This window comes from Phoca vitulina, unplaced genomic scaffold (assembly GCF_004348235.1).
Source record: "Phoca vitulina isolate PV1807 unplaced genomic scaffold, GSC_HSeal_1.0 scaffold30, whole genome shotgun sequence".
Taxonomy (NCBI): domain Eukaryota; kingdom Metazoa; phylum Chordata; class Mammalia; order Carnivora; family Phocidae; genus Phoca; species Phoca vitulina.
In genome coordinates, this window is record NW_022589733.1 from 10,287,908 (window position 1) to 10,313,597 (window position 25,690).

The window sequence follows — 25,690 nt, forward strand, 5'->3', positions numbered from 1 at the left end:
CTGGGGAGAGAGACGGGAGGAGGGGAAAGATGGCATTAATCAATCTGACCCGGAGTGAGGACAGGCCTTCACTTGCCTGTGGCTTCCTTCTCTGGAAGTGCTGGGAGCACTGTGCAAGCTGGACTTTCCCATGCCACTTTGTGGAAAACCTAGTAAGAGCTAACTTTATGGTCTCAGGTTTCAAGCAATACCCTCTTCCTCCTGTGATCACCACTCACAGAGGCGGTCTTAGGCACGGTCTTCGGGGAAGAGCAAGGGGAAAGCTCCGGATATCGAGTGTGTCCCCTAGGCCTCCTCCCCACCTCTTGGGTCCAGAACACGGATTTAGAAGCACAGAGGCCTCTTGACCATTCTGCGCCAGCCAAGCCACAAGCTCAGCAGTCCAACCCCAGATCCCCATCAGCCCTGACCCAATTTACTGAGGACATCTCGGGACTAATAATCAGATGACTGTATTTACGCCAGGAAAGCGCCGAGTCCACTAATAAACAAAGAGCAAAAAGGGAGCTCAAATATTTTTTAACTCTCCCCTGGGAGCAGCAGTGTGGCATGGCCTGAAAACCCGATTTCTCCTTCCATGTCCAGCACAGTGAAGTGGGCGGTGAGAGGCCAGCAGCAGAATTCTAGAAGCAGTGTCTCAGAGATCGGCACTACAGCAACAAGAGAAAGGACTGTGCCCCCGGGAAGCCGTCACAGAAACGTTTCATGAAAACTTTCCCTGGGTCAAGGAAGGGTTCTACGTTCTTGATAAAGGCCACATGGCGCGGAAGGTTAAGAAAGGAAGGACTATTTGTCTTTAAGCACTTCAGCAACTGATTTCCAAGCGTCCAGCGCCACAGAGGGATCCGTCAGGGAAAAGCACACTAATTAAAGACACCACCATCTGCCAAATGCAGACACACAATAGCGTGTGCCTGCTTGTGATGCACGGAATGGGGGTGGAGAGAGATGTTCATCAACGCAGAGCACTCTGCCACAGAGGTGAAAGTTGCGCACTGAAATGGGCCAATCCCAGAAGCAGGTGCCCAAGGGGGAAGCAAGTACCAAGGAACCGCACGCACCCCACCGGGATACCACTCTGGCCCCGCCTCTCTCGATAAAGCAAAGTTCCACACGAAGGTTGGGATTCACTGCATCCCCCATACATGCATCTTTGCAGTTCAAGGTGTACCCCGCCTCTCCCCCAAGACACAGGAAACGCAAGCCTAAGGTCCCCAGAGCAGTGGCTGGTTTCTCGCTTGGGAAGGTGGTGGTTATCAACATTTTTATTTATGAAAACAAGCTTGAACACGGCATTTGTCTTTCGTCTAAGGGCAGCAGGGCATCAGTCATACATCAGTCATCCAGGGATACAAAGAGGTGGCCAAGTGTGTCGGAAGTGGTCACTTGGAAAGGATCACAACCCAGGCAGTGGCGCTTTTCTGCAAACAGAAGGAAAGAGTTGGCTCCACGGGTCTTGAAGATTTATCCAAGCTTTCCATGGGGTGTCAAGATTTCTGTCCCAAGCTCTTAGTCACCATTTACAGCAAGAAAAGCCAGCAAGTGCAAAACTGTTAATTTATTGATTCAATGAAAGTTTTTTTTAACAATCCCCAATACATGCAGTTCAGGATTAAGTATCACATTTGTAGCACATTGTTGAGTCTCTACAAAGAAGTACTCATCTCATCAGCTGTATAACCCATCACATCACTTTCCCCAGCCTCCTCAGCACCTGCTCGTAGTTGTTTCCATGAACACATCCATAGAGCTCAAAAGTATGTTATTACTGGTTTTCTTGGCCAGATGTTGCACCACCAGCTCCCCTCCCCCACTCCCACCCTGGGGTTAGTTTTTTAAAAGCAGGACGTTATGCCATCTTAGATTGATTAAGCTCGCTGACAAACTGGCTTCTCGTGTGCTCCTGTGGACCCTGCTTTTGCTTTTGGAATGGCTTAGATTTCAATGACCTTAACTCTGCTCATTATCCACCCCTATTTATTTGTAGGTGGGAAGTTTGCTTTTTCCTGTGGGTGCTCATGCAGTAACACAGGTTTCTAAACAAATCGTGCGGTCTGAACTGGCATTAAGGGAAACGGCTAAGTGGGCTCTCTTAGAACCATTTCAATGCATATATAAAAATTCTTCCAATTGCTGCTTGTGTTCCCCAAATAGTTTTGCTTCCATCCTTACTACAGCACCTGGGAGAATTTAAGTCATTTCCCTGAGTAGGTGTGGGCTGAGACCCACGGCCGCCAGCTCTCTGGGACTGGGCATCTTCCGGTCCCGCTGGAACCACTCCAGGTGTCGTGCCTATCTCAGGACCCAATTCCAGCTCATGAAGGTGGTGCCCCCTAACTCTCTCAAGAAGTCACGCTCCCTCAAGATCTACCCTTTGACTGTTTTTCTTATTGGTTCCCTTTCTTTTAACCACCTCCTGCCTGAGCCCCCAAGGATTACAAGCTCTTCTGCCTTCTCCAGCCAAGCAGTCCGAGTCCCCTCGTTCTCTGCAAGGGAACACAGCAGCTGTGAGCCTTGTGAGCAGTCATGTGCTAGAAAATGTCTGTTAGACCTGGCGTGGCGGCTGGTGCGTGGGCGCCTGCCTCAGAGAGCCGCCATCGGCCCTGCTGTCATCGGTGAGAAGACCCAGGAATGCTTGGTCTGCACTGTCCGCTTGGCTTCTCCCACCCAGGCCCCTCCCACAGGGACGGCACAGGAGCAGGCAGCTGATACGATCCCGGGGAGAGCGAACTGCAAGCAACCTGCAGATGAAAAGATCACTTGGCATCTCATCAGTTCTGCTCTCACCATGGGACTTGTCAGCTGAAGCCAAGCCTTGCACTTACGCTCACTTGTGGCCCATCAGCCCTGACAGACCAATCTGTATTTGGCATAAGAACTTTTTGTTCTCACCATACCAGGCCTATGTTGTCGAACACAGGCAGGACCTGAGATGATAGTGTAACACTACCCTGTTCCCCACATTTTTTGCTTTTCTTTAGGAAATAACTAAGTCCTTATCATAGGCACTTTTAACCAGTTATAAGGTAACAAAGCAAACAAAATGGCTAATCAAAAATACTGAGATGAACTTAAGAAATAATCTGCTGACCGAAAAGGGTATTGGGTGGGTAAATATACCATAGCTGAGTCTGAGAGGAGACTCCCACTCATTCATTCACACACACTCACTCACTCACACACTCTCTCTCCTTCTTCTTTCCCTGCCCCCTCCCCCCACCCACTTTTGGAACTCTCCATGACCATCTCCTAGCCTAGGTTAAGTACTCTGAAATCTCGGGGGAGCTAGGTCCATCTGGCCACAAAATGGCTCTGGAGATGGGTAGGAGAAAAGGTCTGGACTGGACTCACTTCAGTTTGGGAAAGAACCATCTACAGCCAGCCAGCCAGCCAGCTAGGTGTCAAGACCAGACTCAGAAAGGGGCGGGCATTTTAAACTCAGTCATGCTGTCTAAGGCAGGAAGAGAAGTGGAAAGTATAGGTGGTGGAGAAGCAAACCATGCACAGAAACAAGAATTACTCCCGTGCCAGAGCTGCAGTCACGGAGCCCCAGGAAAGGCAGGTCCGCTGTGTCCGCACCGACTAACCCGTGATCAACGGAGAGAGGCGGTACGTCCGTCACCTGACTATACTCCTCTAGGTGCTTTCACTGCCTCTGGGGAGCCCAAGGGAAAGAAATGGGGTTACTACTTCACCAAGACCCTCCGGTATGCTCCCCCTGCCTGGTACAGACAGGCAACTTAAAAAAAAAAAAAAAGGTGGGAGGGGAGAGAGTGAGTGACAGAGGAGGAGATGAGAGGTAGGGGGCAAAAAAGACACAAAGTGGCACATCTCCCTGATAATTGCCAACAGTGTTGCCTAGAAGGGCACATCAGAAGGCTTCCTTGGCCTGACATACCAGTACAGGTCCAGCTGAGAGCTCATGCCGTGGCTTTGATTTTCAAGTAGAACAAATGTATACCTCAATATACAGAATGTGCAATACAGGCAGGTGGTATTGGTGTGAGAATCTTAACTGAATGCATTTTCTGGCTTTGGGGTCTTATTTTTAATTTTCAATCTGTAAGCTCAACTCTAGTTAAGAGTTTTATTTGCATTTTAAATTCCCACCGACCAAACGACAAAAATACAATCTATATTTAGAGATAGGACCTGCTACCAATACCAATACGATTTTATTGGAATATGGAATGTAAACAGATGTTTTCAAACAATCTAACCTTATAAAAATGTATGGCATTATTAAATAGCTAATAAAGAAATCCTATGGTCTGATGTGGATAGACACCTCGAGCTCTAGCCTAGCTGTAAAGTCCCCACAGCTGTGACATGGCTCTGCCGCTGGGGGAGGGGACTGCTTGCAAACCAGACTGGTGACAAGTCCCCAAAATGAAATCAGCTTGACTGTTTTCTTTTTAAAGCAGAATCTAGCTTCCTTTGCTGACACAAGGCTGGCACAACAGATCCCGAGCTTTGACACTGGCTCTAGGAACTCCAACTAACCCCCCAGGCCCCTCGTATGATGCTCTGCTCAGGCGTCGGGGAACAGGCTGGCCCTGCACACATGACCCCAGTCCCTGCACATGAGAAGGACAGCTCTGCCATCACGTTCACACATGACCTCTCAGAGTGTCAAGATGCAGCTTACCCTGATTACAGAGGGAAATTGCTTCTCGTGGGGATAAAAAGAGGCAAAAAAGGGTGGTGGTGGGGGGGGGTGGGAGTACATTTTTCTCACCCAATAGGTCATTCCTAAATACATTCTAATAGGATGTTTCTCTCATTCCCTAATCTGCCTGAAGACCGACTTTCCAACTTTCATTATGGTTGTGACCAAAAAGCCTCTGTTTCAGAGAGGTGCACGAAAACAGGCACACACACTGGGATGTATGTGCTGGGAAATGGTGAGGTTTTCCTTACAAGGCTGCAAAAGGAAAAAAAAGGCTACACGGAAAAAATAGCAACAAGATTTTATGGTTAGGCAAATCAACAAAGGTTACAGTGAGCTCCAAGTTATGCACTTCGCATCAAACTTCTGAGGAGACAGATGGACCTGTTCACGGCGTCACAAGGTTTCAAGTGATGCCTGCTGACGGCAAAGGGGCCTCTTGTGAGTGACTGCAGTTTGCTCCCAAATGAATACACTCAGAAGAAAACTGCAGGGATGAGGTACATTTCCTAGAGAGCTCATGTCATAAAAAAATACATAAAACATGAATTTGTAAAAGAGCTTAAAAAAAAAAATACTGTCACTGTTTTAATATCTCCTTTTCGTAAATGAGGCTGGTGTGTCAGTATAGACTGCTGACGTTTTGCTAAAACTTGAGCCTGAATCTCACCAAAGGAAACCCAGACCACAGTGGAATAGATAGGAAGTCAGATATTCAGAGCTTGTTGACTGAACGGGTTAATTCAACAGTGGTCTCCTGTTAAATAAAGGTAAATGTACAACAACTCCGAGTCTCTCATCTCCCATGCATTCCAAAGGGAGTGTTCCCTCAGGTCCTGAACTATGTGCATCGTCATGCTGCCGCGGCGGCAGCTCCCTGCAGACTAGTACTGGGGGATTTCTTGCTTTTTGACAGACAGTTAGGTCTTTACTCTTCTTTGCATTTAGAAGGAATGACTAGAATTTCTTTTTATCACATTGTAGTTTTCCTTCCAGATTTGTGTTTGGTTGGTTGGATTTATTGGCAAGCATCAATGCCGCATTACCCGTCGCCTTCCAAGTGTTCACCGGGCTGCCGTGAGGCCACTGGAAAGCACAGCATTGTCTGCAGAGGGCTGGGACTGCTCCTTCACCACGGGGTCTGCAAGAAAACAGGATGGAAGTCAGGCGAATCCGGGCTGGAAGGTGTGGGAGACACCATCATGACAAACCCCCTTCCACAGTGGGATAGAGCGAGACTGACAGACTGACGAGAAAGCCAGGGTCAGAAGGACAACAGAAATTACAGAACTAAGGTGAGAGAAAAATCAGACACTGAAAAATAATCAGGGGAGTCTGCTCTTCTAGTCAACTCTTGCACTGCCCTCAGAGGACAAGTTCAACTATGGAGACTCCAGGAGAAGAGAGGCCCACAAACACTGACTTCCCACTGTTCAAAATCACTACTAATGTTCTTATGTGTTATTTTCCTTAAATACTAATGTCAGATCGAATCCCCAATTTCTTCAAATCATGTGCGGTAATGAGCACTTTGGAGCAAAGGAATGAAAAGAGCCATTAGAAGACCTATCAATTTTAAGTGACAGTCATTTGAAACACTTTTTTTTTTTTTATACAGAAGATGTGTATTCAGAAAAGTGGACGGATCATGAATTACATATTGCAAACACCAGAATTCTTAATTGGATCTAACTCAAAGGGTGAAAATAGCTTCCGGTGCCAGAAATTGGAAAGAGGACCCCTGAGGTGCACTTGTCCGAGGTCTAGAAGGCCAAAGGGTAAAACCTTTCCAATTTGTTGTCTACTAATGCTTATGGGCGGGCAGGTTCAAGATTTATATTATTCAGGTATGATCTGCTTAATCTCCAGACGGAAAGAAAAGAAAGGAAGATCGCATACTGGACAAGCCAACAGACAGGCTGAAGGTTTTCTTCTCCATTCAGAGAGTGAGCTGAGACGGGTCCCGTAACCTTTATCCCCAGTCTCCTCTGTCCTGGACTAAGTCATCTTACGTTGCCAGCAATTCAGGGGAAAGTTTATTTGAGACCTACTTTATTTCGGGGGGAAGGGCTGTACGCATGCAGACAATACGCAACCACAGGCATTGAATACAATACACACACTTGGAAGTGAGGCCTAAAAATTCTTTAACTGAGGTAGGATTTTAGTGGGGTCTTTTTTTTTTTTTTTAATCTTTTATTTATTTCTTTGAGAGAATGAGAGAGAACATGAGAGGGGGGAGGGGCAGAGGGAGAAGCAGGCTCTCCGCTGAGCAGGGAGCCCGACACAGGGCTCGATCCCAGGACCCTGGGATCATGACCTGAGCTGAAGGCAGACGCTTAACCAACTGAGCCACCCAGGCGCCCTAGTGGGGTCTTTCCACACCTGCTTTCCTTTCCTCAAGTTCCTTTTATTTATTTAACTCATTTCCTTCTTTAAAAATATACTACGGGGGCGCCTGAGTGGCTCAGTCGTTAAGCATCTGCCTTCGACTCAGGTCATGATCCCAGGGTCCTGGAATCGAGCCCCGCATCAGGCTCCCTGCTCCGCGGGAAGCCTGCTTCTCCCTCTCTTACTCCCCCTGCTTGTGTCCCTCTTTCGCTGTGTCTCTGTCAAATAAACAAATAAAATCTTTAAAATATATATATACACACTACGGTCACCTCATTACTTTTAACTAACTACTTGTTTTTTGAGGGGAAAGTATCTTTGATTAGGTTTCCACACAGACGTATATATTGGAAAACAACGTTTAGGTACTTGTGATCTATCAACTCAGGGCCACAGGGAATGGTCCACAGACCAGACTCAAGTGCAGTTAAGGCAGTGGACAAACACCTCTGCAGATCAAAAAACGGAACTGCAAAGCTGTCTCAACAGTCTAGAGCTAATGAGGCCAAATTCCAAGGAAGAGTCAATCCAAATACCTAGAATTCTCTTGACTGGCCTCAAAGATAAAGAACAGAAGAATTTTTCCTTTAATAAATTATATCCCTGGAGACTCACAGAAGTACGGGTGCTCCATGGCCTCTTTGGCAGTCAGTCTCTGTTGATGGTCGTATCGCAGAAGTTTGTCCAGAAGATCTAGAGCCTCGGGGCTGACGAGGTGTCTGTTCTCACTATGGATAAAGTTTTCCCAGCGTTTCCGTGAATGTCTGAGAAGGAAAAGGAAGCATTAGTACCGAGAGTCTATTCAACAAGAATCCTGATGTTACTAGGGCTAAAGGCAACAAAATCTTAGAATACTGACTGCGCTGATTTCAAGCTCGTTAAATCTCCTTCTCACTGGTATCTGCCCCACCCCCACAGGGCCACTCACAGCATCCTGAAACAAAAACCGTGCTCTCAGACTGATAAATAAAAGGAGTGAAAACTTCGACATCTGATTTAGAATTTGTGGCACCTTCTTAAATCACTTCTTATGCCTCAGGCTTTTAGTCCATTCTGGTGAGGCACAGAGGGGACAGAGTTATTTTTGTTTTTCAGCAGAAATATTTAGAGAACTAGCCTCAGAAACATAGAGGCTCCATAAAACACTGTTTGAAAATTGTCAGCGCATTTACTTTTCAACACTATTGCATTAACACTATTGCACCGTACCTGCAAATAGGCTTTAAAATTTGCTACCTTGTAGAAAATACATTACACAGAACAAGAAAAAACTATAAATCTCTTACTCAAAAAAGAATCACAGCTTTCTAAGATTTTCCATTAAAATAAGCATATGCTGTATCAGAAAGCTTTTTTCTGTAACAGGATTTTGTCTTCCATTTTCTACTGACTGACAGGTTATCTCTTAGAGAAGTACAATGATCAGAAGACACATGTAAACAATTCCCAAATACCTCAAAGCAAGTTAAAAAAAAAAAATACGGGAAGAAAGGAGGAGATTTCAATTTTGCTATGATTAGCAAGCGATTTCGGTGAACAGTCACACTTCTGAAATGGGGTACGTTAAAACCCTCATTCTCTCGCCCTCTTACTTACTGTCCCAGGATATCGTTGAAGTGCGGATCTAGGTCTATGTGATACTTCTTCAGATACCCATACAGCTCATCTGTACCCAGAACCTTGGCAATGCGAACAAGCTGAAACACAAAACAAACTGACCAAATCACTGAGCACAGAGCTCACTGCAAGCCTGTGAGGATGCTATTCCAAGGCATCGAGGACTTCCACATCACTGAGTCCTCAGGGACCAGATGTAGGCTGGAGCCTGGGGCCGACAGGTGGCAGACCCCAGGACACGATGTTCACAGAAATCCAATTTCCAAACTGCCTTTAAAATGGTAACAACTTACGACAATAATCTCCTAGAAGTTGACCAATTGTGGGGGTATCACAATCTAATGACTACAGTCTGGTTTTGTTAGACAAGGACTGCCTGACTTCTTCACAGACTCACTCCGAAGTTGGGCATAAGAGAGCTTTATCTTTCTCTACATTTGGGGACCTGGTAACCACAGACAAAATGTCATGAAACTCTTTATCCTGAAGGAAAACTTCTGTGCAGACGTCGAGTGATATTTAGTGGCTCGAGGATAGCATCCCTGTCATAGGACTCCATTTTCTTGGCATCTGCCCCCACATGGGGGAAGAGCCAGTCAGTGTTTGCTCACCTGGTCATAATTGTCCTGTCCATGAAAGAAGGGCTCCTTTCGAAAGATCATGCTTGCTAACATACAGCCCAAACTCCACATGTCCAAGCTGTAATCATACATCTGGGGAAATAAGGTCAGCCTGTCAGTGAAGGGTATTACAAATGCGTTTCTCTGATCTGGATTTCTAGTCTTTAGTTGACCTTTGCACATATTTTAGAATTCAAAGGAATAAAAAAAAAAGTCACAGAGAAAAGTCTGAAATTATCGCTTCGGGCTGGGCTTTTGAATATATCCAAACTGACGGACTAAACAGCAAATGAGGAGAAGTCCTAAGGAAACACACAAAGACGGCGGAGGTGCTTGGCTAAGAGTTTTACCTGATAGTCCACAAGGAGCTCTGGGCCCTTGAAGTACCTCGAGGCTACACGGACATTGTACTCCTGAGCAGGATGGTAGAACTCTGCCAGCCCCCAGTCTATCAGTCGCAGCTACAAACATGACAGAAATCAAACACGTAAAGGAGTGATTCTTGACGCCCGTGCCTTAGAACAAGGCCACATCACACTGGCTGACAATTACGTGGGCCACATGAAAACTGTTAGCAAGTGCACTGGCAAAAATTACACTTTCAGCAATTGTGGAAGAGGTCACTTCTAGAGCAGAGCACTCAGAATCTTATGTGCTTTTTCTTTTTTTAAAATTTAAATGATCCTGGCTTATCATCCTCTTCAGATCAATCAAGCTTAAGCTTTTCACTCTGTGTCTGTATCACCAGCGTGTGTAACACACTCCCCCGTCATTAACAGCCTCCATTATAAGCTCTAGCCACAACTGAAAGGGTTGGGGACGCAGGCCCCAGTCCAGGATTGAAGCACTGCTCCAGCTTTTCGTTCACCTCCTAGTAGCTGATTTGTTTACTCACCAACCAGGGACAACCAGAATTGGGTATCAAAAACAGGAGGGACCCAAGTGTACTTTTAAGGCCAGGCAGATTGATTGGTCTGAGGATCATTAAAAGAAGTAGAAACCATCAGCTGGAGTTTCTTTGCAAGGCCCTCTGGAAAACCATGACCAAAACAAACAAGGGACTACAGTGAGGCTCGGCTGTCTACTTTCCTTGTGTACCATGCTTATGCAAAGTAGAAAGCAACACTGGAGACTGAAGAGGTAACAGTAACACAAGTCTGCCGAAGAAAGTAGTCAACGGGTGTGCAGTACCACCTAGGTACTGGCCAGTGCTGTGGTCTGCCCTAGGCTTCCCACGGAAAGCCTTGTTGCTTCCTGGCTGCAATGGTACCTTCTTCTGCTGGTGATCTATCATGACATTGTGAGGTTTCACATCCCTGTGCATGATTCCCTTGCTGTGGCAGTAATCCAGAGCCTATGAGATAAGAAAGCACAGAGAAAAGTAAGCAAACCATCTACCAACCCCCAATGCAAGCATATTCCTATTATTTGTGACAGCTTGACTTGGATACAGTCTCCCAAGGGGCAGCTTACTGTCTGTAACAGAGGAGAACAGGCATGCTTCAGAAGGCCCCCCTTGCTCTCTGTGCACACTAGGCTGGCAGGTGGTGGAAAGGGGGCTATGCTAGGAAGGGGACACGGAGATTCTTCCTACTTAGGTGTTAGTAGGTAACACTTCACCAGCCACCTGGATTTAGAAATCCTACATTAATCTGTTGGTCTAACTCGATGGGTTTAAAACCAGATCTGGGAAACTCACTAGAGTCCCTCTCACCATGGTTCAAATGGCACGCAAGAGTCCCTGGTGGGGATGAAGAATGACATCACAACGTGTCATTCAACGTGGCTTGTCTTTTAGCCCAGTCCCCCATGTGGACCTTCGAGATTACCAAGTATTCTAGTATTAGTATTTTCTTTTAAAAACAACCCCTGAGCCAGAGGCCTTTAAGAATTCTATTTTTACTCTAAGGGAAGATATTGCTTCCTACAAGATAGATGATATGCAGGTAAGATTTTAAGCGTACAAGTCAATGATTTCTTTTAGCAGCACATTCAGAGTTGTGTGACCAGCACCACAATCCAGTCTTGGAACTCTGCCACCATCCCAAGAATTCCCCTTCAGCTTGCCTGTGATCAATCCCCATCCCCCCTGGCCCCCTACCTCAGCCGTAACCACAAACCTGCTGTTAATACCGATCTGCCTTTTCTGGGCATTCATAAAATGAAATAATACAATATACAGTATTCTTCTTTCCCTCAGCATAATGTTGCCAAGATTCATCTGTGTTCCCCTTTTCTTGCTGAGTAGTATTCCACTGTAGGGCTGTACTAGTTGATGGACATCTGGGTTGTTTCCAGTTTGGGGCTATCATGAATAATGCTGCTTATGAATATTCACATACAGGTCTCTGAGAGGAACCAGGCTTTCATTTCTCTTACACAGATTCTTGAGGGTGGAAGTGCTGAGCTGTCTGTTAGTTTACATCAAACTTTTTAAGAGTCTGCCTAATTCTTTTCCAAAGTGCCTGCTCCATTTCACATCCCCAGCAGTCACACAGGAAGGTTCCAGTTTCGCCACATTCTCGCCAACAACTTGTAACTGTTTCACCCTTGGGATTACCGCCGTTCTGGTGGGTCTGAAGTGGGACCTCACTGTGGATTTGAATTGTATTTCCTAACTGGGTCATCAAGTTGACATCTTTTTGGGTGTTAGTGATCATCCTGTATCTTCTTTGGACAAATACTGATTCAAATCTTTACTTTTTTTTTTTTTTTTTTTTTTACCATTTTTTCTTTGGGTGGTTTGTTTTAGATAATACAAATACTTGCTTCTAATTCTCCCTTTCTGAACATAGTAACCATTCCCATACATTTCAAATTAGGCCCTCTGGCTTGTCTTAAAAAGCACTGCAGCCTATCTGAGTGCCATGATTTACTCCTTAGGTAATAATAATCACAGCAACCCATCATCTTGTGCTTCCTACTATGTGCTTGGCACGGAGTGCTTTTAGGGGAGTTTTCCACAGGACTAGATAAGGTTTTTCCACCTCGGCACTGCTGACATTTTGGACATTTTGAACTTTGGATAATTCTTTGTTGTGGGGAGTGTCCTGTACACTGCAGGATGTTTAAAGGAATCCCTGGCCTCTTCCCACCAGATGCCAGTAGCACTCTTCCCCAATTGTGACAACCAAAAATGGTTCCAGATTTTGCCAAATTGACCTGGTTAAGAACCACTGGACTAGGTCAGAGAATGATCCCTAGGATCAGCATTCCAGGAATAAACAAATTTTGCTTTCCCCAGACACAAAAAAGTAGACAGTGTATGATGCTTTATGTATGAAGGTTAAAAAACAGCCAAAACTAAACTATGGTGGTAGGAGTGAGAAGAGTATCTTCAGAAAAGGGGATCCTGAAGAGAAGGGACGTATGAGAGCCTTCTGGGGTATTCATAATATTCGCTACCAGCCCTGTCCAACAGAACTTTCTGCAATGACAGGAATATTCTGTATCTGCACCGTCTAATGTAGTAGCCACTAGCCACGTGAGGCCATTGAACACTTGAAATGTGGCTACTGTGATTAAGGAACAGAATTTTAAATTTTAATTAAAAATTTAAATAGCTACCTGTGGGCAACAGCTACTGTACTGGACAGCAGCAGAGCAATATATAAATCTCGGTGAAGGTTTCACTTATGTAAAAACCCAAAAACCTGTACACTTAAGATTTATTCATTTATGGGGGCGCCTGGGTGGCTCAGTCATTAAGCGTCTGCCTTTGGCTCAGGTCATGATCCCAGGGTCCTGGGATGAGCCCCACATCGGGCTTCCTGCTCGGCAGGGCAGGAAGCCTGCTTCTCCATCTCCCACTCCCCCTCGTGTTCCCTCTCCCTCTGTGTCTCTGTCAAATAAATAAATAAAATCTTTAAAAAAAAAAAAAGATTTATTCATTTATGGAAGTTCTACTTCAATTTGACTTTTCTCATTGTTTTGTTTCACAACAACAGGTGTAGCAAGATTCCACAATGGCTTTGCGGCAGTGCCTTATGAACCAGGGCTCCTGAGGATAGACCTCCGCGGATCTGAATTGGGAGACCGCACTGTGTACCCAGGAACCGCTCAATAGCCCTCGTCTCAATTTCTTCTACATTTTCCGTGAAGCAGATTTCCTCTTCCTCATCCCCATTTTGTTCCCCTCCAAAGAGAAAATTTAGCAAGTGTTGATTCTGTTATTTTGCCTAGTCTTTGCCCAAAGGAATTAACTAATTAGGACCATAATACCTGGGATGTGAGAAACACTTGAGGAGAGCAGAGGCTGAACAAGTACAGTAAAGGAATTGATTCTTTTGCCAAGTTCACTAGTCGGACTCCCTGTGGAGTCGCGGACATGCTTTTAAATTCCTTAGGGGAGTTATTTCAGTTTCAAAATCTGGTATTATCTGACCGTTAGGCATGAAAGACATTTTTCAAGCTTCGTCTGGGGTTCTGTGCCTCATTGGCAGAAAGAAGGCCCCTACTGCCTAGCCGCTACCTCCGAAAAGCAGAAGGGTAAGCAGACACGCAGTACCGTCTGAATGACCAGCCTGTGAAGACCTGCATTATAGGGATGTCTTCACCTGACCTAAGCACAACTGTGCTAGGTTCTCAATCTTCATCTTTGGTGTGCTAAGTGAAAACCACAAAATCTTAACACCTTACTTTAAAAAAAATAACCAATTGTGAGATTTGGATTGCAGCTCTCATTGGGTGGATGCAGGGGGTTCTCAGGAAAGCACCCGCAGGGAAGGAGCTAGCCGGACAGCTCGTAAGACCACAGCACTGCAAACCCCTTCCCCACTGACGCCTTCCATTCTGGTCTGGAGAGGACATGCAGAAAGGTGTGATGAACCAAGCTCTACCTTCACATGTTTCTGATCTTACTGACAAAGGAAAGACCCATTAGTTGTAAGAGTGGACTCTTAAATCCGCCACCTTGGTACTAATGACAAGTGGTTTGTATAAGCACTTCTAAGAAAATACATTTACCTCACAGAGCTAGTTCTTCAAACCCCCATTCCCTAAAGCTTAGCCTTAATTAAACTTGGGATTTTGTTCAAGTAACTGTTCACAATCCCATCAAAACTCCATCTTGGCAATTTTCTTCAATAATGCCAATAACTTAGTCATCTCTATCTTTCAGAGGTTCTTAAATTGAGAGCCACACCCCCCATAAAACTTTATGTAATACCGTATATTTATACAGGCATTTGGTGGGGGGAGTTTATATGTTCTCATTAGATTCTTAGTGATCCATGACTCAAAACAAATTAGGAGCCATTGGTCTATTCCATTTTACAAGCCATTTTAGAATTCTTTAACTGTTTACCTAGACAAACTAAAAAAGATCATTCCTCCATCAACCAGTAATGCTTCAAAATTTCCACCTAAGGAGATTACTAAGTCTGCTAGAAGGACCACCCATCACCTCTCCCTTCGTGTCCAGGTCAGTCAGGGTTGGAGGGTAGACTGGGAAGGGGATTCTGAGTGATGGCGAGAGAAAGATGGCCACAAATTCCTGCCCTCCCAGTAGGCATGTCTCTCCACACTGTGATTTTAATGCTCTGCCCATCAAAAGGTGAAGTCTACTTCCCCCTTCCTTCAATCTAGGCTTGGCCAGGATTTGCTTTGGCCAACAGGGCATTAGGAGACAATGATACAAGCAGAGAATTGAAAAGCGCTTACACATCAAACTTTGCCCTCTCGTGCTACTAGGAACCCTAAGACCACCATGGGAAGAAGCAACTTAGACTAACCCCCTGCAGAACGAGCCTTCAGCTATTCCAGCTGCCATCCCAGATATGTGAATGAGGCCATCCTGGACCAATGGTGCCCCAGTCAAGTTGACCCAGAAAAAAGACTCACCCACAAAATTAGGAGAAATAATGAATAATTTTTTTAAAAATTGTTAAGTTCTGGGTGATGTATTATACAGTGAAAACTAATAGTATTAATTAAGCAGCAAAAAGAAAAACCAAAGGCCAACAAGAGCTATGAAGGAGGAGCTTCTGATTTCTGACATAATGTTCCTGGTATCTCTTGACTTGGCCATCTTTCTCAGTTCTACTGGAAAGTTTCTATGTAAAGATCCCACAAGAGATCTCAATGTAAGTTAAAAACAAAACAAAAAAAACGCCTTGGGGCGCCTGGCTGGCTCAGTCAGTAGATGATGTGACTAGATCTCAGGGTCTTGATTTCAAGCCCACGTTGGGCATGGAGCCTACTTTAAAAAAAAAATTAAAAACAAAAACGAAAACAAAACAAAAATCTCACTAAATTCTCTAAGTATCAAGAAAAAGTGCCTGAGTTCCCTTCGTCCTCTCAAAAACTTCTTTAACGAATACACCTGAAAAAATTCACTGCTTATGAATGCCACTTACCTTAAGTAGCTCATACATATAAAACCGGATATCGAAATCTGTCAGGATCTGGTAAAGTTGCTGAAACAGATTTCAGAAAAGAGAAAGTTAATATAGTCTCATCGCATCTTGTCATCCCCAATACTGGTCATCATTCTCTGTACACTTACAGCTTAAGTCACTAAAGAACCCCAGGACTTTTTTTTTACTACCTGATCTGGAACAAATGGGGACAAAGACCAAGGACGAGGGTGTAATACTTTTGTCTTTTTTGGGGGCGGGGGGGGGGGGGAGTTCCAAGGGAGAGAAACATTTAATTCAACATGGATCTTTTAAAAACGTGTTCAGTGCTCCATGATTTCAACACCCCAAATTACATTATTATGGAGATGAAGTTCAAGTTGTCCAATTGTCCTCATATTCTCACTACACTTAAACAAACTAACCCCACTGAAGCAGCACAGTGTCCGTTAGAGAACTAAGTTCTGAGTGGAGAGCAAAACTTGAAGAACTTCAAAGGCCCATGTGGTAAAAAGTGGCAACACAGTCTGTCTGCTCATAAAAGAAACAGGAAGAAAGTGACTGCTCCAGCTCTAGGAGATGGTAAGAGACTTAAGAAAGGAGTAGGGGAGGGAGAGAGAGAAAAAAAGGGAGCCAGGGACTGAAAATGATTCCAGGCCAAAAGGACACACAAAGAGTTCTCATACTGGGACAAAGACACACCCACTGGGAGGTTTTTTTTTTTTTTAATTTCCATTTCTAAGAGGCAGAGTAGCCTTAATACATCCAGGTTCATTAAAATCATCACAAACCTTCATCAGAAACTATACTAATACTATTATTTTTGGTATTCAATTCCAAGTAGATCTGTTTCCCCATCAGTCCAAAGCAGCACTTTCTATAAAATTAGTCAGCACAACTTTATTAAACATGCTTTGTTTCTTTATTGGAAGACTGGCAATAGAGGAGAGCTCTCTAAGGAGCACTGACCGGGCTATACAATGTGTCTGTGTGAGGGGGTCGCAAAACTACACAGCCCTGTTTGTTTGTAGTTGTAAGAATGATATAAAAACATGAAAACCTGGCTTCATATACATGCGTGTGGGGGATGGACAGCTAGAGCACAGGGAAATAAAGAAGATTTTTCATTGCATACCATTTTATATTTTAGATCCATGTAAATATATTACCTATTCAAAAAGATAAACAATTTGCCAAGAATCAAATCTAACATCTTCTAAGAACACCAGGATTGAGCTTCTTTCTCAAATTTCCTCTGCTGAATAAAAGTAGTTCTCCCTCTAGCTTAGTAAAAATATTTGCCTTCATCAGCCCCAGGCACAAGCCAGCTCAGGGCAGCAGAGGGAATGAGACCATACAGACCAGTCTACCTGTGGTGCCTGGGCTGGGAAGGAACTACACTCGGAAACAACAGCACAAACATACCACCACTTCTGCTCAGGAGGGATTTGACTGCGTAACAGCCAAACACCCAAGTGTTCTGTTCTCCTCCAGCTCTGAACGGCAAGGAAGACTTCTCAACCAGCATACCAACAACCCGTATGTACAGACACTGGCTGAAGATACCATCTCTTTGGGTGTCAAATCATCTCTTCCTCTGAGAATTAAGATCGCTCCCAGAGACTGTGCCAAGTTGAACCTCAAGTCAATAAACAGGCCATGAAAGTGAAGCGAGCATTTTCTAACCCTCAGAGGACTGGATTATTTTATTTCCAGAGAATAATTATGGGCTATTTTATCATTTGGACTTTTATCTCCTATCGTGTATCTATATCAAACATCTGTGTAAATGGTTCGTGTTAAGGCATAACAATAAATGTCCTTGGCCTGCCAATATAGTATTTCTAGCTACTCCAACCAATATCAATTTTTATGTAATATAAAACACTAAATGAATATAGTGGTTAGGCCTAATACATTATGAAGTCCCAAATGACAGGCTGACGTTCACTCTCATTTCTCAGGAGATCTGGGTAGGAGGAGACCAAACTACATGTGTAACATTTTACCACCTGGGCCTAAAATTCAGGACTCGCCAGGGTCCACAGTCTGGCTTCTTATGACTTTTGCACTCTGTCTCCATTGCCGCCCTGGGGCGTCCCTAACGCCAACAAATCTGCTTGCCCAGCCTCCCCATTCTTCCTTCTCCAGTGTCCCCACCTCCCCCCCAAGTCTAGAAGACCCTGCCCCTCTCCCTTAGCCTGTAAGTCAAGAGAGCTGACAGTGGCCCCTTCCTTCTCTGAACCCCCTATTTATTGTCCTCTGGGGTGTTCAGAGGACATGGACAGCAACCACGTCCCCAGAGTTAATGTTCCGCACTCAGGTACTGGCAGTGACCTGAGGTTCTCAAGATAACCTCACTTGGCTGTGAGCAACAAGAGGCTGCTCCACTCTGCCCACACCCCAAGTCCCATGTCAGCATCCCCACAGATCAGGCACACATACAATGGGGAAAAATGGGTGCTGTGGCTGGTGGTAGTCACCAACTTGTTGACTCAAGATCTTTGCTTTCCTTCCCCCAAGTATGCAAGGGGCCACCCTACAATCTGGTCCATATTCTAAGTGCTCGGATAACACAACAGAGGAGCAGCATACGCGGTATATACCCTCCCCCCCATCAGTGGTGGCTCTCAGCTTGTACCCAGAAGGCAATCGCTAAGTATTTGTTTTTGATAATGTTCACCAGTCAATGGAACAAAATTAAAACTGTCTTCTAGGAAACACAAGTGTGAAGAGTCCATGACAAGTTATAAAGGGAAATTTCACAAGAACCACACTTTTCCTCCATTCTTCTTGGCCAGCTATGTGGAGAACATTGTTAACCAACCAACTGCAAAGTGTTGGCAGGAAGTTAGCTTTGCTTATATTTTCATGAAATAAGTGACTTATCGAAAGCAAAACAAGCCTATGCTTCCCAGAAGATTACAAAGGTGCTGAGGAAGAAACTATTCACCAATCCTAGTCTGGTTCCAAAGCCTCAAACACATGGCATTTTCTCAGAAATCAGGTCTACTCCAGGATGGCTCAAAAGACCCAAGGTGGAAATATCCTGGGACTTTTTATTAACCTCAGAAACTTTGAGGAGGACAATGGAAAAAAGGCAATTTGGTCAACAGCCTCAGAACCTCCTTGGTCTAAAACCACCACCCAGATCGGAATGGCTTCACTCTCGCTGTATGCCCATGTGGGCCTCATTCTTGCTGTATGCTCGTTGGTCCTCAGAGACTGTGGGTATACTTCGGCTGCATCACAATCAGCTACAGGTTCCAAAGCCCCATCCCCGAGGACTGTCATTCAGGAGGACTACGCAGCTCAAGAAGGTTCCCAGCCACATGTGGGAATCACCGACACAGCAAACTCTCACCGTGCACACAGAGCGTGCACATTCCCTCACCCACACAGCTCAGTCTGTGTCCAGAAATCCCAGTGGTCCCCACGTAGGGAGAAGAAAAAAGCCAGGGGGAGTGGGATATAAAATGAAAGGTGCTTAAGGCAGTCTCATCAGCATTGGCATTAACATGTAACCCCAAGATCCAGAATAAAACCAAGGTCAATATTTTTAGAAATTTAAGGAAGCAGAACAAATCACTAATCAAGCAAATCAAAGTTATTACTAATCACTTGAACATGTCTTCTAAAGAAGATCCTCTCCACATCGAACTACTAACAGCAGTAACAAGGCCTCAAGACATCAGCTAGTCAAGGCCCACCTCTATGGGGGTGATTTAGAAATTTACCACAGAGCAATATGGGCCTACTATCTTCTCAAACGGAGTCTATTCAGGATGCCTTACCAATCTTTAAAATGTCCAGATGATATATTTTGCTTAAAATGTATATTTATTTTTATTTATATTCTTCCAAAAGCATAGAAAACTGCCACATACTGTACTTCAGCTTCCTTGAGAAAATGTCAAGTTTGAGAGTTTTCTGTAACTGTTCATTTCAACTATTAGAGACTGGCTTTTCCTACTCCTTTGGAAGTTTTGTCTTTTTTTCTAAGTGTCACGATGTATCTTTTATGATCACTTTGACACATATGAAGCATAACTGATGATTTCAAGGAGAAATCGACCGAACCAGTACCTCCACCATAAAATGAAGTATCAAGGGGAAAAATGAGTAAGGCCATAGAAGATCTGAACTAATTTAACAAGCTTGATATAAAAAAATGGCCATGCACTGGAGTCACAAAGCAACTGTCAGCAAAGTCCAAAGAACCAACATTATATGGGTCATGTTCCTCTGGACACAGTGCAGCCACATTAGGAATCAACAATAAAAGAATATTTTTGTTGAAAAACCACGTGGCTCCTCCATCGCATTATTCACGAGCATACAGCTATGAAGGACATTCCTAGGACAATAATTACCAGGAAACTCTTGAATATGGACTCTGTACCGTGTATCAGATGGCATTATCATAGAAGTATTGTGTCTTCAGTGTGCTAACAGTACTGGCAGGTAGGAAAAGGTCCTATCTAGCTCCAGCGCTCGTATATTTAGGAGTGAAGTATCATGATGCGTACAACTTACTTTGAGATGATTTCAACAAAAAAGACAGAGATAAAGAGGGGAGGGTGGGGATAGGACAAGAACGAATAGCCAATGTGGTAATTATTAGCAACTGGTAAATCTAGGGGAAAAACATGAGGGTATTAATTGTGCTACTCCTTCCGATTTTCAGTAGGTTTAAAATATTTCAAAGTACAGGGGCGCCTGGGTGGCTCAGTCGTTAAGCGTCTGCCTTCGGCTCAGGTCACGATCCCAAAGTCCTGGGATCAAGTCCCGCATCGGGCTCCCTGCTCAGCGGGAAGCCTGCTTCTCCCTCTCCCACTCCCCCTGCTTGTGTTCCCTCTCTCTCACTGTGTCTCTCTGTCAAGTAAATAAAATCTTTAAAAATAAATAAATAAAATATTGCAAAGTACAAAGTTGGGGGAGAAAAACCCAAATTCCCGAGTTTGGAATTTGTACTTCTTTTTAAAATAAAGATTTTATTTATTTATTTGAGAGAGAGAGAGCGTGCGCAGGGGAGGAGCAGGAGAGGAGGCAGAGAGGGAGGGGAAAGATGAGCAGACTCTGAGCTGAGCGCTGAGCCCGACACAGGGCTCCATCCCACGACCCTGAGATCACGACCTGAGCTAAAACCAAGAGACTAGCTGCTCAAGGGACTGAGCGACCCAGGTGCCCCTGGAATTTGTACTTCTAATTTGAAAACGATACAGAAGTGAGTTCCATAACCATGGAATGTAGCTAAGGCGGTGCGTGATGTTGCACAGACTTAAAGCCCACACCACCAATCAAGAAAGATAGGAACACATGAAATGAGCAGACTTCCACTCAAGAAGTTAGGGGGAAAACAATGAAAACCCAAGAATGAAAATGTTGAGGAAGAAAGAAGGGAGGAAGAAAGAAAATAATTAAGATAGGAGCAGAAACAAGGAAACATTTGAGCAATAAAACCAAAAGCTGGTTCTTTGAAAGTATTAGTAAAAGAGATCTCTAGCAATACTGGTAATTTTTTGAAAAGAGAGAAAAAGCCCAAATAATGTTGAAAATGTAAATGAAAACATAATTATAAACACATTAAAGTCTTTAAGCCCTAAGAGAATTCTATTAACTTTATGTAAATAAAATTGAAAGTGGACCTTAGAAATCGTTATCATTCAAACAAACTCACGAAGAGACAAAAACCCAGGAGAAGCCTTTCATTTAGAGGTATGTACATTCTGAAAAGGCAAGTATAGTCCAAAGTCTCCCTTCTCTCCCAAAAGACAAGTAGATAATCCCTATTTCATATAAACTTTCAGAGACTAGAAAGGAAGAGCTCCCCAACTTATTTTATGAAGTTAGGATAATCAGGAATCTACAATAAAAGGAAATTATGGATAAAAATTTATGATCAATTACATCCATAAAACATTCTGAAAAGAACAGACTGCAGGTTGTATCACTGCTGATTCCCCCCGATACTAAACCTGGGACAAACCTCCTCTGAGCGATACCTTAAATCCAGCTCGATACACTTAACAGTAAAATGAAAAAAATAAAAACAAGCTTTTCTAATAAGATAGACACAGGACAAAATAAAAAGCCTGAAGGGCATGAGGACATTAAACTAGCTGACTTCCCTACTTGCGGCCTGTCATACTACCTGGAGCAGAAAATGACCGTCTTGTCATGATTTGCTCTTCCAAAACACATATCGGCTATGTAATATTTAACCACCTTGTAAGTTGACTAAAACGGCAGGGCTTGCTTGACCACTCACGGGGCCCTCCGGTGTGATACCGCACACCAAACACATCCTACCCTGCTTCTTCTTGACGCTCCTCTAAAGTAACAGTAAAAGGAGTGGGGTCTGGGGGATTCACTCCCAATAACTAACAGAATGGAAGAGATGACAACATCTTGAAGCAAGATAAAAATGTCCAACTGACATAGCAGACCAAATTCTGCCAAGAGCAGAGGGGGTCCAGAAGCAGACAACTGCACATGGAAGAACTACCGAAAGGCTCAGGAATCGGTGACCCCAGGTATCAATGAAGAGAGTCAACAGATTCACCTGAAAACAAGAAAACAAGTTTAAAACACCACACTGGAAATGGGGAATTACGTGAAAGTGCACGTTAACATTCCCCACGGGGCTCCTCCGCTGGAGGCCGGGAGGCTCGCAGCCAGGCTCACATCCTCCAGAAAGGAGCTGACAAGCAGTCATCAGTAATTTCATAACTCATAAGAGTAGACAGTCAAAAACCATGACATTTCAGACAATTGCAACAGAGACAAAAAGAAGAACACACACACAAAAAAGAATTTGAAAGAAAAACTGAGAAAACAGCACAAGAAGAAAACATCGGGGGGGGGAGGAGAAAACCCACACATCCTCAGTGAGAGAATAGAAGATATTACATAAAAGAACAGGATACTACTTTTAAAAGTTCTGAGAACAGAATAGAGCTAAGAGATGAAGTCTAACATTTGAATGAGTTCTAGAAAGTGAGAACAAAGAAGAAAGGGAAGAAAATCAAAGAATGTTAAAAATACTGTTCTAAAACGGAAGGACATGAGTTTCTAGATTGAAAAAGCCCACCAAGTGTCCAGAACAAAAGATAAAAGTGACCCATTCGAAGGAACATCATTGTGAAATTTCACAGACTGCGACTGAAGAGAAAATCCTAAAAGCTTTCCAAAGAAAAAACCAAAACCCAAACCAGATCACATAAGGTGAAACCAGAATGGCTTCAGTGGTGATAATGGAAAAAGCTCTTCAAAATTCTGAGAAAATTATTAGTTACAACCCAGAGTTCTATGCCATGGCAAGTCCATTAATTAGGAAGATAAAATAAAAATGTTTTCAGATATGCAAGCCTCAAAAAACATGAATTTTCCATGATGTCTTTAAAGGAAGCTCCTAGAGAATGTGTGCCATTAAAACATCCCTTTGAGAGTTAAGATGCAAAAGAAGTAAGATTTCTCCAGGGAGTTAAAAATTTCTGCTAACCCATCTTCTGCATGCTGTTAAATCCACAGGGCAGCTGTCAATTTAAGAAACACAAAATGCTAAAGTGAAAATTTTATATGTGTGGCCAGACAACTGGTAAAAACTCATTAAGGAAGCAGTAGCATTTAAAATTTAGGCATTTCATATGAAGTTTCATTAAGACGAGCTTTTAAACTTTGGTATTCAGGAAAATGTTCGGTTTCACTAAGAAATGCACACACCTTGATAAACTTGGGTCATTCACGGCAAAACTGGGATCAACCATGTGTATCACAAAAAACTCTACTGGCTAAGCACCGTCAGGCTGATGAAAACATTTACATCCTACTGTTAAGAGCTCACTGTTGACTTCACCTGTAAGGAGTCAGACTAACAAGGAAACTTGTTACACATGGAAAAGCTACACTGTATATAAAACTTGCTTATTGTTTCATAAATTATAGTCCCGTTTATTTATTTTCCACTAATCAACCCTATTTTAGAGTTGTTTTAGAGTGATTACCTAAGAAAAATTAAATGTGAGATAAAGCTCTTTTATTTTCACCCAAAAGCTTCACTCCTGATACCAGCATTTTTCAACTGCTGATGTGGTTTTGGCCCTAACTTCCATCACAACAAAATCATAAGTCTTTGATTCATTGACAGAGTGTTATAATCATCTAAAAGTTCTCCAAACACCCCTCAAAATCAACACCACTATTTTGTTCTTATATTGGTTTTCATATTACACTCTACCATGTCCAGAATAACTGGCCCCAAAAACCTTACCAGAAGTTAAGGTTGTAGTGTCTGAACTATTAATAAAAAAAAAAACTCATGAAAAAAACAGCTTAAAACCATGCTTTTAAAAGAGCACTTTAAGTCTAAATTAACATTCATTATAAGAAATGTAAATAACCCAGGATAGGGCTTTTCTAAAGCACAGCGACACTTAACTACCTTTTCTGCGTCATTTGCTTTGTATACAGTGTTCGTGAACACACACCCTCTGACAGCTTGAATCCCATGTCCTGCTTCTTTTCACATGAGCCCTGTATCCGTTTACCACTTCCTATCAACAAGGGAAGATTCCTATGCAAATCAAATATCTACTTAAAACAATGCTGTCTAAAACAGGAGTGTTATAGATGAGGCATTAGCTTAGACCCAGCCCAGCAGCTATTCCCAGAGTAAGCAAGGCAAAGGGTGATGAGTAATTTCACCAAATACAAGAACCCTACCCACTTTCTGCATCCTATACTCACGCGGTAAGGAATCCGATTTGTTACTTCCCACTCTCACCAATGACTTTTCCTGGCCTACTTTTGTTCTGGAGCACCCACAGTACTTATCGCCACCTGCCCATCCCCCATTAACCCCATGCCAGAAAGAAAAAGCATATACGCACCTTAAAATCTGTATTATTGATATATTCAAATACCAAAGCTGGGGTCTTTGACTGCAAGAGAGAATAGTAATGCCTTGTAAGTATTCAAACAATAAACATGCTTTGTTTCTGTTGTACCAATCCATCCCCTAATCCCACTTAAATGAAAACGGGATTCACTCATCAGGGAGAGCCTATTAAGAAAGTATTCTCTTGAGACTATGTGTCTGGAATTTGCTTCGAAATAAGTGGGGATGGTGAGTGGTGGGAAAGTGGGTGGCAGGGGGATGAAACAAAGTTGGCCACGAGGTTGCGGCACTGCTAAAGTTGAGTGATGTGTGCAGGGAGGTTCATTATCTTATTCACTTTACTTTCGTAAATGGTTGACATTTTTCATAAGGTTCTTCTTCTTTTTTTTTTTTAAAGGAGATGTATTCTCTGACCAACCTGTCAGTGGGCCTGGCACATTATGTGAAGAATTATACTCTGCAGTGTTCCAGTCTGCCAACCACAAAAGTAGTGACATGTTTTCATCTTGGTTTAGCGAGCCAGATGCATTTTACAGAATTATCATACGTCTTGGGAATCTATCATAGGCCTTTTCAGGATCCAAAAGGAAAATATCTATGATTATCAGTAGGCTATAATGTGAAATTACTGCCTTGGCTAGAGACCACTAGAGAATGTCTCAATTTACAAGGTAGATGTGTCTCCCCCCACTCCCCAAAATCATACTCATTTAATGCAATGAGTACCAAATGTCTAATATTTCCTTGTATAAATTTTTCAAATGTCAGATTTACTTAAGTAAGGTAAAATAATGCTCATTAGCAGTAATAGCTTTCAAAATTAAGAGAAAAGCAGGGGCTTAAAGGGTTACAGAAAGAAAATCACCTTGGAAATCTTTATGGCTGGGAAGTTTTGCTCAAGGAAGCAGGTGAAAGTTACCTAGGAAACAGGGTACAGTACGTGCACACGGGGCTTTGTCAGAACGAGCAGCAGTCCCAGCAGTGCTGGTCAAAGGGTTCCTCACTAGCCCGAAGGGGACGGGGCTTCGTCAAGACCACCAGATCTCTCTACTGCCTGGGAGTGAGCCCATCTCCCTACAAGTTAGAGGAGGAGGGCTCGCCCCTTGGTTTTGATCCAATTTTAATTTACTTGTGTTCC

General features: G+C 43.5%; 1 protein-coding gene across 4 annotated transcripts in view; it reads right to left on the reverse strand.

Moving 5' to 3' along the window:
- The window catches only part of CSNK2A2 (casein kinase 2 alpha 2), a 39,951-nt gene that overhangs the window by 2,913 nt on the left and 11,348 nt on the right, over positions 1–25,690 (reverse strand). Inside the window, exons 3-11 of one of the 4 annotated variants that reach the window (XM_032424525.1) lie at positions 24,545–24,595; positions 15,654–15,713; positions 10,568–10,651; positions 9,648–9,758; positions 9,289–9,390; positions 8,657–8,757; positions 7,676–7,824; positions 5,716–5,810; positions 16–1,421 (exon numbers count right to left, since the gene is read on the reverse strand). In XM_032424525.1, coding sequence (XP_032280416.1) covers positions 5,734–5,810; positions 7,676–7,824; positions 8,657–8,757; positions 9,289–9,390; positions 9,648–9,758; positions 10,568–10,651; positions 15,654–15,713; positions 24,545–24,595 — 735 coding nt within the window. In that variant the 3' untranslated portion in view covers positions 16–1,421; positions 5,716–5,733. The other 3 variants (XM_032424526.1, XM_032424524.1, XM_032424522.1) reach the window with 3 other exon arrangements.